Source organism: Simochromis diagramma, unplaced genomic scaffold (genome assembly GCF_900408965.1).
Source record: "Simochromis diagramma unplaced genomic scaffold, fSimDia1.1 OVJJ01000631.1, whole genome shotgun sequence".
NCBI classification, from domain to species: domain Eukaryota; kingdom Metazoa; phylum Chordata; class Actinopteri; order Cichliformes; family Cichlidae; genus Simochromis; species Simochromis diagramma.
Genome location: NW_024387500.1, coordinates 355,119 through 371,189, shown reverse-complemented (window position 1 = coordinate 371,189; position 16,071 = coordinate 355,119). Strand labels below are relative to the sequence as shown.

The window sequence follows — 16,071 nt, the reverse complement described above, 5'->3', positions numbered from 1 at the left end:
GATAAGCATATTTCCTTCTAGTTATTAGAAAGAAAACTAGTATAAACACAAACTGGTTGGTCACACTAACAAAAACGTTGGAAAACAGAATCGGCCAACAAAACTCTGCATTTCTATAAAAATAAAGCTAGAAAAATATAATACACAAAACTGCAGTTTAATAGTGTTACAGACGCTACAGTAGGGGTGCTGAAATGTTTTTTTTAAAAGTCTATTTTCCCCCCTCGTTTACACTGGTGGACTAAAGTTAGTGATTTATAAAACTCGTCTCTGATTCTGTTCATCTGGATGTTTGAGAAACGTTTCATCATCATCTTCAGTCTCAGCTGACTGCAGGTTTCCAACCTTATAAACGGGACATTTGCATGATGACTGAAACTAGCAACACTGAAGGAACAATGGGCTGAGAGGTCAGTTTCACCACTGACCAGTGAGCATTGGTCTCACTGGTCATGGATCATAGTGTTGCAGAATTGTTCTTGCTATCAGGATAACTGTGACCTCTCACACTGTCAGTGTTTTTATAAGCATAGCAGTCAGAGCGGGTGTAGGCCTACCAGCTCACTGTGTCTTTGCTGTTTCGCTAGCTTAGCTTAGCTCGTAGCTGACTCGTTAGCACCATGGCTAACCTGTCCCTCCTGCACTTTCTTGCTCATTGTGTCAGATGTTTAGTTACTCCTCGGCCTCCTTTAGCAGTAATGATATCTGTAACAAATGTAGCATATTTGCAGCTCTGGAGGCCAGGATTACTGAATTGGAGACTCGGCTTCGCACCCTTCATTCACCCGTAGCTAGCCAGGCCCCTGTAGCTGGTGCAGCCGAAGATAGCGTAGGCCCCACTAGCTGTTCCCCGGCAGACCCCGAGCAGCTGGGGAAAGAGGGCGGCTGGGTGACGGTGAGGAGGAAGCATAGTCCTAAACAGAAGCCCCAGGTACACCACCAACATGTTCATGTGTCTAACCGTTTTTCCCCACTCGGCGACACACCCGCCGGGGGTCAAACTCTGGTAATTGGTGATTCTGTTCTCAGACATGTGAAGCTAGAGACACCGGCAACCATAGTCAATTGTCTTCCAGGGGCCAGAGCAGGCGACATTGAAGGAAATTTAAAACTGCTGGCTAAGGGTAAACGTAAATTCAGTAAGATCATAATTCACGTCGGCAGTAATGACACCCGGTTACGCCAATCGGAGGTCACTAAAATCAATATTGAATTGGTGTGCAACTTTGCCAAAACAATGTCGGACTCTGTAGTTTTCTCTGGTCCCCTCCCCAATCAGACCAGGAGTGACATGTTTAGCCGCATGTTCTCCTTAAATTGCTGGCTGTCTGAGTGGTGTCCCAGAAACGATGTGGGCTTCATAGATAATTGGCAAACCTTCTGGAGGAAACCTGGTCTTGTTAGGAGAGACGGCATCCATCCCACTTTGGATGGAGCAGCTCTCATTTCTAGAAATATGGACAAATTTAATAAACCCCCCAAAATATGACTATCCAGAGTTGGGACCAGGAAGCAGAGTTGCAGTCTTACACGCCTCTCTGCAGCTTCTCTCCTCCTGCTACCCCCCCCAAAAACCCATCTCCATGGAGACTGTGTCAGCTCCCAAACAGACAAAAAACAAACTAAAAACCAGCAACAAACAACTTAAACATAAACAATTACAAAGAAAGAACAATACAGTATCCACATCTGAACCAAAGAGTAAAACAGTGAAATGTGGATTATTAAATATTAGGTCTCTCTCCTCCAAGTCTCTGTTAGTATATGACTTAATAATTGATCAACAAATCGATTTACTCTGCCTTACAGAAACCTGGTTGCAGCAGGATGATTATGTTAGTTTAAATGAATCAACACCCCCGAGTCATTCTAACTACTAGAAACCTCGAAGCACAGGCCGAGGGGGCGGTGTGGCAGCAATTTTTCACACCAGCCTATTAATTAATGAAAGACCAAGACAGACTTTTAATTCATTTGAAAGCCTGATGCTTAGCCTCGTCCACCCCAGCTGTGAAACTCAGAAACCAGTCTTAAGCCTGTTTCAACGATGGTCACAACACCTGAACCAAATACAAAGACAGAAAACAACCCAATAACAACAAACAAAAAAAAAACCACCAAAAACACCCAAAAAAACCAACAACCCACAAAAAACAAAAAAAAACAAAACAACACAAAACAAACACAACAAAACAAAACTTACAACAACCACCACACAACCACACAACACCACCAAAAAAAACACAACAACCCCAACAAAACAAAAAAACACAACCCCCCACAAAAAACCCCAACCCACCAAAAAACAAACCAACAACAAACCAACAAAAAAAAACACATAACCCAAAAACACACAAAACCAAAAAACAAACAATCCACAAAAAAAAAAAAAACAAAAAAAAAAAAAAAAAAACCCAACAAAAAACACCAACACCAACCAAAAAAAAACAAAACAAACAAAAACACAAAACAAACAAACCACAAAAAACAAACCCCAGCCAAACCAACAACCAAAAACCAACCCACCACCACCCCGCACCAAACAAACCCCAAACACAACCCCCCCCAAAACCCACACCAACACAGAACCAACCAACACACACACAAAAAACACACACCCCCACCCAATACCCCCCACACAAAACACCCCCCACAACACACCAAAAAAACAAAAAAAACAAAACAAAAAACACACCCACACACCCCAAACCCACAAACAACCCAAACCCAACACACCCAACCAAAAACCACCCACCCAACCCCCAAAAAAACCAACAAACACACCAAACACCACCACAAGAACAAGCCACCAACACACAAGAAACACAAAACAAAACACCAACAAAGACAAACCAACGAAGCAACAACCACAAATACAAAACACACATCCACAAAAACTTCCGCCAAAAAAAAAAGACCCACCAAAACCCAACACCTCAAATAAAATTAAAAAAACCCAACAAAACCAACCAACCAACCCACCCCAAAACACACCAACAACCACCAACAAACAAAAACCAACAAAACCCAAACACACCCCAAAAAACACACCCCAAAACAAAAGAAACAAAAACCCAACCCCAAACCAAGCACACAAAAAAACCCCAAACAACCAAAACAAACAAAAAAAAAAACAACAAAAAAAAACAACACAAAAAACCGACAAACCACCCCAACCCCAACACACAAAAAACAAACAAAAACCACACCACGCCAACCCACACAACAAAAGCACACAACAACACAACAAACCCACCACAAACAAAACACCAACCAACACCCCCCACCCCCCAAAAACAACAAAACCACCCCCCACCCCCACCCAAACACCCAAAACAAACACAACCACAACACAACAACAACCCACCACACAAAACACCAACACCACCCACAACACCCAAAACCCACCCACACCAAAAACCACCCCCAAACCAAAACAAAAACAAAAAAAAAACAAAAACACACAAAACCAAAACTAACAACCACACACCAAAAAACCCACCACCAAACACACAACCCACAACACACAACCCACAACAACCTGCACCACACAAAAAAAACACAAACCCAAATACAAACAACAGACAACACCCCCAACGCGACAACGAAAAAAAACCCAAAAAAAACCGACAGACCCACTCCCCAACCCAAAACCCCCCAAACCACCAACCCAACAACCCCCCACAAAAACACAAACCCACAGCCACAAACAACAACCAACAAACACTACGAAGACAAGCCAAACCACAACCACAACCGAAAACCAACCCAAACCAAAAACGAACACAAAAAACAAAACAGACACACAAACCACGAACCAACAAAAAACCCACCCACCCCGAAACAAGCAAACCAACACGCCCCAACCCCCAAAAGACCACCCACCCGAGGCCCCAAAAAACACGACAGCCAAAAAACAGACCCCCACTATCCCAACCAAGAACCAACAAAACGAGCAACAAGACGAATACAACCCCACACTCCCACACCAAACAAAACACCAACCACCCCCCCGCCACCCACCACCAACAAACAGCCCAACCACACCCCACCCCACCCGCCACCCCCCCGACCTCAACGGACGCCCAAACACGCCACTAAGCAAACCAAAACAACCCAACCACGAACACCAATCCCCACAAAACACCAACCCAACACAACACCACCATCACAAAACCACACAAAACAGCGCCACCAACCCACACAAACCGAACACAACCCCAGCAAACCGACACCCAAAAGAAACAACACCACAAACAGACCACACAACCACCCCCAACCCCCCACAAAAAACACACCGACAACGACCACCACAACCCCACATCCCACCAACCCAGACCCAACACCCACCAACCCACACACCACGAAACACCACCCAACCCACACCAACAAACAAAGAAACCCGCAAACCAAAAAACAAATTTTTTTTTAAAAGAAAAAAAAAAAAAAAGAAACAAAATTTTTTTTTTACAAAAAACCCCCCCAACCAAACACAGACCACACACACGCCACCAACCGTCCAAACAGCCCCCCAAAAACCACGACAAAACACCACCAACACACCCAAACACACAAAACAACGACACCGCCACCAACACAAACACCCCAACCAACATACACAAAACCCCACCACCCCCAAGCCCCACACCAGCAAAACAAAACAACTAAAACAAATAAAGCCAAACCCAAAACAAAAAAAAACAACACAGAACCCAAGGCCACAAACCACGACCACACAAACCAAAAAGCGTACAAAAACTCAACACATCGAATACAATACGCCACCCGCCCAGAACCCAACCACCCCCACCACCAACCAACAATTCCCAACCAACACCCAGCAAACCGCCGATGCCGAAAAGAAAGAACACCCCCACCGATGGCCCACAAAAAAACCCCAAACCACCAACAAAAACCAAACCCCCAAAACAACACCACAACACCACCAACCACACTCGACCACTGAACCAAACCACCAACCACCAACTACAAACACACCCCACCATACAACCCCTCTCACCACGATCACCCCACCACCGAACACTAAACCAACCACACAAACCACAAAGACCCCCCAACCAACCCCAACACACCAAACCAACAAACCAAACACACCACAGAGCACAGCAACACAACAACAACAACCAACCCAACACAAAACGCCACCACCACCCCACAACAAACAACACACCAACGCACACCAAACAACCCAAAACCCCCACACCACCCCCCCAAAAACCCCCAGAAAAACAGCAAACCCCCCACACACACAACTCCACCCCCACCAACCAACAACCCCCCACCCAAACCCAAACCCACACCCCCACACCACCCCAACAACCACCCCCAAACCCCACCCCACAAACACGAGCCCCCCAACACCCAAACCGTCGCACAAACAAAAAACAATCAACGCCGACCAACACAAACACGACACGCATATCAAAAACCTCAAACCCAAAAAAAACACAACCAACCCCCCCCTCCACCAACTAACACACACCAAAAAACCCAACCCCCCCCCCCCCACCCACCAAACCACAAACCAAACAACAAAAACAAACAACCCCAGCCCATCCCACCCCACAAACCCAACCACCCCACACCCAAACAACCAGCTCCCCCCCCTACACACAAAACCAGCGCCCAACGAACCACCCCAAAAAAAAACCCACAACGCACAACCACCCAAAACCCAACCCAAAACAATCCAAAACCAAAACCCAACAAACCCTCGACAGCGAAAAAACCCCACAAACAACCCCACAACCAGCCCCATCAAAACCAGCAACCCCACCACCCAATAACACAAACAACACACCAAAACCCAACACACCAATTAAAACGCCCAAGCAAACCCACCCACCGCCAACCAACGCCCCCGCACAACCGCCCCCAAAAACACGAAACCAACAACAGACCCAACGACCGAACAACCACCTAGCCTCCACAAAACACCCAACCAACACCCAAAACAAAAAACCCCTCCCCACCACACAAATCCCACACAGAAACACAACAAAACCCGCCACCCAGTAAACCCACACCAACAAACAGCACCCAAACAAACTAACCACCCAAAATCCCCGAAACAACACAAAAAATACAACCCCCAAGAAATACCCGCCCGTCAGACAAACACCACACCCCAAACCCACCCCCACCAATACAACTAAACACCCGAAACCCGACACACAGAACCTACATACAACAAACCCACAAACACCCCCACCCCCACCCAAAAACAACCACCAGTCACCACACAACAACACAACCACTAACACCCCGCAACAACAAAAACCACAACACACCGCGCCGCCACAACCCACCCCCACGCACCCCGCCCCCCAAACCACCCAACAACAAACAAAAACCACCCCCCAACCACCAACTACCAACCACATAACCATCCACCCACACACAACACCCAAACCACAACCCATCACCACACACCCCCCCACGAACACGCCAAAACCCCAGCTCCCAACCGACGACAAGCAAGACACACAGCACAGACGCCCCACCAGCCCAACCTCAACCGCACAGAACCACAACCATCGACCACGAACAAAAACGCGCGACAACCCCCCACATCCACAACAAGACAACCACCAATCCAACAACCCAACCAAACGAAAAAAAACAGAGAAGAACACCAAACCAAAGACTACACACACCACACACAAAAAGAAAAACAACCACACCACCACCCCACCCGGCAACAAACGACACACACACGACACACAAAGACCCAACACCCTAAACCAAACACAGACCCACAAACCACAAACAAAACGACCAACACACCACCCCACCAACCACCCCCCACAAACTAACCCCCCCAAACCACAACCACACACACAGAAGAAAAAACCACCTCAACACTCCGAACCCCACACAACGACCCCATAAAACAACCCACAAAACACAAAACACCAACCCAACCAATACCACCCAACCAAGCAAAACAACAACAACACCAACAACCAAAACCAAAAACATAAATCCAAAAAACCCCAAACACAACACCACAACCCACCCCCCCACACCAAACCAACCCAACCAACCCCCCAACACGAACCACTCCACAACCCTCCAACCCCACTAAACCTCCCACCAAACAAATAGACAAGCAGCACCCACAATACACAACTAAACACCACCCCCCCCCACAACGCAAAAGTACCACTCCACAAAACACTATCCCCACCACCTCCCACCCCCACACACAACTCCACTACTACAAAAAACACATCAAACCCCAACCCCCACCCACCCCCAAACACAACACACACGACCCACAAAGCAAACACTCCCCCCAAAAGGAACAAAACAGCCCACAGCCATCCACACACCTGCAACCCACATCCCCAGACCAACAAACTAACCTCCCCACACACCACGTCCACCCCTTCCAACAAATCAAATAACCCTCAACCGACAACAAACCACAACTATCCGCCCAACGAACCCGAAACTAAACCCAACCAACAAACACAAACACAAACACAACCAAACGCACAACCCTCCGCCCCCACATCATACCACAACAAAAAAAAACACAAACAACCCAAAACCAAAAAACAAAAACCCACAAAAACACCAAACCAAAAACCCCACACAAAAAAACACAAACCACACCACCCCCAACCAACACAAAAAACACACACTCAAAAGTCGTACCCCCCCCCACCCACCAAACAAAAATCACTCACTCCCATCATCCTCAAATAACACACAACATCAAAAAGCCCACAACCCACCCCTCGAATCACCGCCAAAATACACCCAGACCCCCCATCAAACCCAAGAACCAACCAATAACCAAACACAACACCCAAAAACCCAACAAACAACAACAACCAACCCAGACCCACAAAAAAACTAAACAACATTCGAAAAACTACCCAAACCCGTCCATACCACATCACACCAACCACCACCAAACCAACAAACCACACCAACACTAACAAACTCAAACACAACCACGAACAAAAACCCACCACCCCAAAATCCTACCCCACACACGCCACGGCGCGCCCCGCAACCAGCACCGCAAAATAGCACACTCCAACCTGCCAAAAACCCAGACCCCGCGCCGCCGAATCACCAACAAACACCCCACCACCACCCCACACACCCAAAAAACCAAAAACCCAGCACACCCACACAAAAAACACAAACAACAGACCACACTTACAACCACCACTTAGATCCCCAAAAGAACAGAACAACCCATCCATCCCTCCAAACCAATCAACAACACACAAAACGCCAAACTTAAACCACAAATCACTACACACCCAACCACAAAATACAACCAATAAAAAACCGCCACCACCAAAACCCACCACCCAAACGACCCAAACCACCACCACCCATACCAAACACCAACACAAAAAAACGCAGAAAAAGAAACAGCCTCCAGACAAAAAACCAACACCACAACGACCCATAACAAACACCACCACAACAACGCTACGAACCCCAACAAAAACACTACAGCCCCATAGACCAAAACAAAAGCACAACAACACCACAACCCAACAACCCCCCCCGCAACACAACACGACACAACCATCACCAAAAAAACGTCCCCCAAAATCCCAACCACCCAACACAAAACCCCCCACCTCTACAAACAAACCCAAACAACGCACACAACCCACCAAACCAGCTCGAGACCTACCACCTAAAGCACACCAACAACACCCCACCACAACACCGCCCCAAACCCCCCAAACCCTCCAACGCACACCCAACCCAACACACCCCCAATACAGACACACCCACCACACCCAAGCAACACCACACACACCCCCTCCCAAACCCCTCCCAACACTTCCCTCACACGCCCACACACAAACCCTACCACACAAAATATACAACACCCCGCACAAACCACCCCAAACTACAACTAACCCTAAAACCACAGAACCACTAACAACAACAAGCCCCTCCCAACACCTACCCAGACGCAAGACTAAGATCACTAAGCCAAAAAGTACGAGAACCACGAAACCGCCAACTAAACCCCCACTCACCCACCCAACTCCCCACACCAACCCCAACAACCCACAAAACCACCACATCAAAACTCCAAACAACAAACAAAAAACAAACAAACAAAAAACAAACAAACAAAAAACCCCCCCAAGAACTCCCAAAACAAGCACAAACACACCATAACACCACTACAACTGCACCCAATAAAAAACGGCCCAACAACCACACCACCAAAACAAACAACTAAAAAAAACCCCTCTAACCACAGCCCCACAAAGCACGCAACACACACACAACAAACAGACCTCACCCAACACCAACTCCAAATAAAAACCCCAACAAAACCCACCCACCACAGAAAACAAAAAAAATACCCCTCCAAACCCCCACAACCAACACAAAAAAACAATCCCCCAGACCACCACCACCACCCAACACACCACCAAAACCAACACCAACCACGATACTCAACAAAAAAACCATGCCACAAAAACCACCAGAAAGGCACATCATCCCTCAACACAACAGGCAACATCCCCCTACCCCTCAACCGCACCAACACAAACCTACCACCCCCCCAACCACACACCCGACTACCAACACAATCCGCAAAAGAACAACAAACCTCACCAATTACTCAACCCGTCACACCCAAACTACCCCACCCTCCCAAACAGATCCCTACCCCAAGCCCTCCAAGAAAAACCACAACACAACAGCACATCTACATCAACCACAACCAAAACCACCCCCCCAAAAACAACAAAAACAGCAAACCCCACACCCAACGAACTAAAAAAGGCCAACACACCAGCAAAACGCCACCCAAACACGAACAAAACAAACAACACAACATTACCACCACAACCGAATCACCCACCCACCAACACCAAAACCCCAATCCAACCAAACGACAACACCAAACCCAACATAAAACCGTAACAAACACAAACCAACCACAAAACACACAGAACCAAACCCAAAACCAATACCACCAAAAAAACAAACATCACCCAAAACCCCCACCCCCCAACCAACAACACAAACCCTCACCAATAAAAACACGCCCACCAAATCCAACTCTCTCCCTCATCCCACCTACTCCATCTCTTGTCCTTACACAGAGTTTCTGTCTGATTTCTCAGACTTTTTTATCTGATTTAGTTCTGAGCTCAGATAAAATAATTATTGTGGATGATTTTAACATTCATGTAGATGCTAAAAATGACAGCCTCAACACGGCATTTAATCTGTTATTAGACTCAATTGGCTTCTGTCAAAATGTAAAAGAACCCACCCACCACTTTAATTGTGGTGGGTGGGTTCGCTGCACGGACTCCATTGATTCTTTTAAGAAACAGCTGAAGACATTTTTATTTAGAAAAGCATTTGATTAATTTCTTCTTATGCTGTTTTTATAGTTTTATTGTTTTACATTGTTTTATTTACTGTTATATTGTTTTTATATTCCCATTTTCTGTGTTGTAAAGCACTTTGTGATTTTTATCTGTGAAAAGCGCTATATAAATAAATTTTACTTACTTACTTACTTAATCACACTCTAGATCTTGTTTTAACATATGGCATAGAAACTGAACATTTAACAGTGTTTCCTGAAAACCCTCTGCTGTCTGATCATTTCCTGATAACATTTACATTTACAATAATTGATTACACAGCAGTGGAGAGTAGACTTCATCACAGTAGATGTCTTTCTGAAAGCGCTGTAACTAAGTTTAAGAATATAATCCACCCACTGTTATCATCTTCAATGCCCTGTACCAACACAAAGCAGAGCAGCTATCTGAACACTACCCCAACAGAGGTCGATTATCTTGTTAATAATTTCACCTCCTCACTACGTACGACTCTGGATACTGTAGCTCCTGTGAAAACTAAGGTCTCAAATCAGAAGTACCTGACTCTGTGGTATAATTCTCAAACACGTAGCCTAAAGCAGATGACTCGTAAGCTGGAGAGGAAATGGCGTGTCACAAATTTAGAAGATCATCATTTAGCCTGGAGAAATAATTTGTTGCTTTATAAGAAAGCCCTCCGCAAAGCCAGAACATCTTACTATTCATCACTGATTGAAGAAAATAAGAACAACCCCAGGTTTCTCTTCAGCACTGTAGCCAGGCTGACAAAAAGTCAGAGCTCTGTTGAGCCAACCATCCCTTTAACGTTAACTAGTAATGACTTCATGAACTTCTTCACAAATAAATTTTTTATCATTAGAGAAAAAATTACCAATAATCATCCCACAGATGTAATATTATCTACAGCTACTTTTAGTACCACTGATGTTAAGTTAGACTCTTTTTCTCCAATTGATCTTTCTGAGTTAACTTCAATAATTACTTCCTCCAAACCATCAACGTGTCTTTTAGACCCCATTCCTACAAAACTGCTCAAAGAAGTCCTGCCATTAATTAATGCTTCGATCTTAAATATGATCAACCTATCTCTAATAATCAGCTATGTACCACAGGCCTTCAAGCTGGCTGTAGTTAAACCTTTACTCAAAAAGCATCTCTAGACCCAGCAGTCTTAGCTAATTATAGGCCAATCTCCAACCTTCCTTTCATATCAAAAATCCTTGAAAGAGTAGTTGTCAAACAGCTAACAGATCATCTGCAGAGGAACGGCTTATTTGAAGAGTTTCAGTCAGGTTTCAGAGCTCATCACAGCACAGAAACAGCTTTAGTGAAGGTTACAAATGATCTTCTTATGGCCTCTGACAGTGGACTAATCTCTGTGCTTGTCCTGCTAGACCTTAGTGCAGCATTCGATACTGTCGACCATAATATCCTATTAGAGCGATTAGAACATGCTGTATGTATTACAGGTACTGTGCTGCAGTGGTTTGTATCATATCTATCTAATAGACTCCAGTTTGTGCATGTAAATGGAGAGTCCTCTTCACACACTGAGGTTAATTATGGAGTTCCACAGGGTTCAGTGCTAGGACCAATTCTGTTTACACTATACATGCTTCCCTTAGGCAGCATCATTAGAAGACATAGCATACATTTACACTGCTATGCAGATGACACCCAGCTCTATCTGTCCATGAAGCCAGATAACACACACCAATTAGTTAAACTGCAGGAATGTCTTAAAGACATAAAGACCTGGATGGCCGCTAACTTTCTGCTTCTTACTTCAGATCAAACTGAGGTTATTGTACTCGGCCCTGAAAAGCTTAGAAATATGTTATCTAAGCAGATTCTTACTCTGGATGGCATTACCTTGGCCTCCAGTAACGCTGTGAGGAACCTTGGAGTCATTTTTGACCAGGACATGTCCTTCAATGCACATATTAAACAAATATGTAAGACTGCGTTCTTCCATTTGTGCAACATCTCTAAAGTTAGAAATATCCTGTCTCAGAGTGACGCTGAAAAACTAGTTCATGCATTTATTACTTCCAGGCTGGACGACTGTAATTCATTATTATCAGGAAGTTCTAAAAACTCGCTGAAAAGCCTTCAGCTAATCCAAAATGCTGCAGCAAGAGTCCTGACAGGGACTAGAAAGAGAGAGCATATTTCTCCTGTTTTGGCTTCCCTTCATTGGCTTCCTGTTAAATCCAGAATTCAAAATCCTGCTCCTCACATACAAGGTCTTAAATAATCAGGCCGCATCTTATCTTAATGACCTTGTAGTACCATATCACCCTATTAGAGCACTTCGCTCTCGCTCTGCAGGCCTACTTGTTGTTTCTAGAGTATTTAAAAGTAGAATGGGAGGCAGAGCCTTCAGTTTTCAGGCCCCTCTTCTGTGGAACCAGCTTCCAGTTTGGATTCAGGAGACAGACACTATCTCTACTTTCAAGATTAGGCTTCAAACTTTCCTTTTTGCTAAAGCATATAGTTAGGGCTGGACCAGGTGACCCTGAATCCTCCCTTAGTTATGCTGCAATAGACGTAGGCTGCCGGGGATTCCCATGATGCATTGAGTTTTTCCTTTCCAGTCACCTTTCTCACTCACTATGTATTAACAGACCTCTCTGCATTGAATCATATCTGTTATTAACCTCTGTCTCTCTTCCACAGCATGTCTGTATCCTGTCTTCCTTCTCTCACCCCAACCAATCACAGCAGATGGCCCCGCCCCTCCCTGAGCCTGGTTCTGCCGGAGGTTTCTTTCTGTTAAAAGGGAGTTTTTCCTTCCCACTGTTGCCAAAGTGCTGCTCATAGGGGGTCACATGATTGTTGGGTTTTTCTCTGTATCTATGAAGCGCCTTGAGGCGACTTTTGTTGTGATTTGGCGCTATATAAATAAAATTGAATTGAATTGAATTGAAAAGAAATAGTAAAAACTTGCATCAGATGTGGCCTACTTCATATAGTGAATCATATAAGGCTTATATGATTTACTCATGTGGCCACTTTCTCATTACTTTCAGATATTGTTCCAGTATCCAAAACATACAAGTTTCATTTATCAAATTTTTCTAGGGATCTTATATCTGTTTTCACTCTTGTATGCTTTTCATACAAGTTTCACACAAGACAGATACAAACTTTATAAGATTTATATATATCTTTTCCATATGGGAAAGCCTGCTAAAAAGTAGTGATGGGATTTTCGGCTCTTTTTAGAGAACCGGCTCTTCAGGTTGTTTTGTTGCTTTAATTAATTTATTATTAACAATAATATAAAATTATGCACAAAAGGAATTACTAATGTAAAAGAAAAAGTGGTTTTATTTATGTATGTTTATATATAAATATATGCGATGGCCCCTTGAGACAAAACACGTACAAACTTGGTACTTGCTGGCTTGTGTAGCCACTAGGTAACAAAAGCTCACCACTGCGCCTGCATTCTGGAGCACTGCTGTTGTCTTTTGTACAGTTTTTACGTGTTTTGGAGTTTCTACCTGTTTTGGAGTTTATATGTGCTTTGTCTCTAGGGTACCATAAATATACTTTTATTTATTCACTCCACATAAAATGTAATAAATAAATCATATAATACAAAAACCAACTAGTCACAGTTCAACTTTTAACTATTTAAATTTTCAGCTTTTTGCTTTTAAAAAAATTTTAAAGTGAAACAACACAAAACACTGCAAACCACAACACAAGTAAATATAAATTAAAATATGAAAACAAAAAGAAGATGCACATTCTCTGTCATATGGGCCTGCATGAATAAACTTTCTGAATCCTTTATCATCTGCAACTGAAAATAGTTGTGGATGATTACTATACCTTTCTAATGTGACGTTGTTGTCCCTGCTCTCTCTCTCTCTCCCTCCCGCTATGTTCCTGTGCTACTGAGTGTAACTACCACCCCTCCCCCCTCTGCCCAGTGCAAAGCACACGGCTCGCATGCGGAGTGAAGCGGAAAAAAGTGCGAGAGAGAGGGTGAGAGAAAGAAAAACCCCACGGCTCGCGATAAGGAGCCGGCTCGCATCGTTCATTTCAAAGAGCCGGCTCTAAGAGCCGTGTCGTTTGCAACCGACACATCACTACTAAAAAGCTCTTTACCACATGCAGAGCATCATCTTACGGCTTGATGGTGTCGATCTCAGCAGGACACCAACCCTTAATCTCACACGTCTTGATCATGGCATTAAAAGGAACACACCTCCCTGTAGCAATTCCTGAGTAGAAAAGAAAATACAGGTACAAGGTCCAAAGTAAAACACTTCAACATATTAATGTACATAAATCTAGTCATCAACAGATCATTTTAACGTGAAATATTGTTACTGCATGATAAAGACAAAGTATCTCACCATAACTTGCCGGCTTATTGATGTGCTTTGTGCAGTTTCTGTCGTCTGTACAAAGAAACTTTCTTTTTTCACTCTGGATAAAATACAGTGACATGTGAAGAGAACATTAAAGCTGCATCACAGCTGTTTTACAGTACAGTGTTTGGTTTTTTACATCCCTCAAATACGTGCATACATTTTATAATTCATTTTTAATTTTCTCATCATGTGCAGCAGTTGTATTGACAGGGACGTCTCTCTAAATCCACTCACATCAGCAGCTGGTCAAAGTAATGGAGCGCTGTCCTTTTTTGTACAGGGTGAGATACTATTGCTTTTTCCAAAAGGGAAAGCATTGTGTTTACAACTAGCACGTAGCCAACATTGGCTTTGTGTATCTGTAAAGTAAATGAGCCCCAGGACTGAGTGATGATCTGTTAGTCGTGGTGATGATGACTTACGTCAGGACAGTATCCTTGGACTTGGTTCTCTGTAGTAATCAGTTTAGTGATGATGCAGAACACCGAAGCTCCCTGCAGGAGATACAAATGCAGTCTGTCAGTATCTCCTCTTCACCCAGTCAGTCCTTACATTCGTCCATACACACACACCTGTGTAGGAGTGACGTAGTCTGCTACATCCATAACCTTGTTATTGTAGATTCCAAAGCCTTTGACCTTGGTCATCACAGAGGATTCAATCGCCGTGTCTCTAATCTGGTAGGCCTTCTCAGTGAGAAACACCCATCTGAAACATTACATAGAGAGTGACGCATGCCAAAATGTAATCATAAGCATCATTATACTTAAAAAAAAACAACCTTTCTCGCCACTAGCTACAATCAGGTATAGTGCACTGAAAATGCTCGCTGTAAGACACTACACAGGAATTCAGTTAGATCTGCTAATCTGTGATCATTAGCTCAGAGTGTTCGTTTCAGAATAATTAAGAGTTGAGGTCTTTTGATTGGAAATAAATAATGAAATGAATGACCTATTGAGAAGTCACTATGAGAATTTGCAGAGCAGACAAGTGTGATTACTCTCATATTATTCTCATTATTCTCAGTGTGATTTAGCCTCTAGTGAGGCAGTATAAAGATCAAAAATCCACATTAAGAAACAGAAGTTGTTAAATGTGAGACTTCAGCCAGGAGAAAACAGGGTCTTAAAATGTGCAGTTGTTAAGGCCTTCCCAACTTTCTTTATCTTAGATCTTCACTGAGTCTGTTGAATGTTCCCATTGTTTCCCACCGGTCAGTCTGATACATTCTGTAAGACGTTTTATACTCCCAAAGAAAAACTACCAGTTGTTTCTATTGTACCGTGATTTGT

General features: G+C 44.1%; 1 protein-coding gene across 1 annotated transcript in view; it reads right to left on the bottom strand.

The window, feature by feature from the left end:
* The window catches only part of LOC120725669 (P2X purinoceptor 3-like), a gene marked incomplete at its 5' end in the record, with an annotated part of 33,736 nt that extends 18,250 nt beyond the window's left edge, over positions 1–15,486 (bottom strand). Inside the window, 4 exons of the mRNA XM_040018650.1 lie at positions 14,530–14,623; positions 14,759–14,831; positions 15,199–15,270; positions 15,349–15,486. Of these exons, the coding sequence (XP_039874584.1) occupies positions 14,530–14,623; positions 14,759–14,831; positions 15,199–15,270; positions 15,349–15,486 (377 nt within the window). The remainder of the gene's footprint in view (positions 1–14,529; positions 14,624–14,758; positions 14,832–15,198; positions 15,271–15,348) is intronic.
* Between the last annotated feature and the right edge of the window lie 585 nt (positions 15,487–16,071).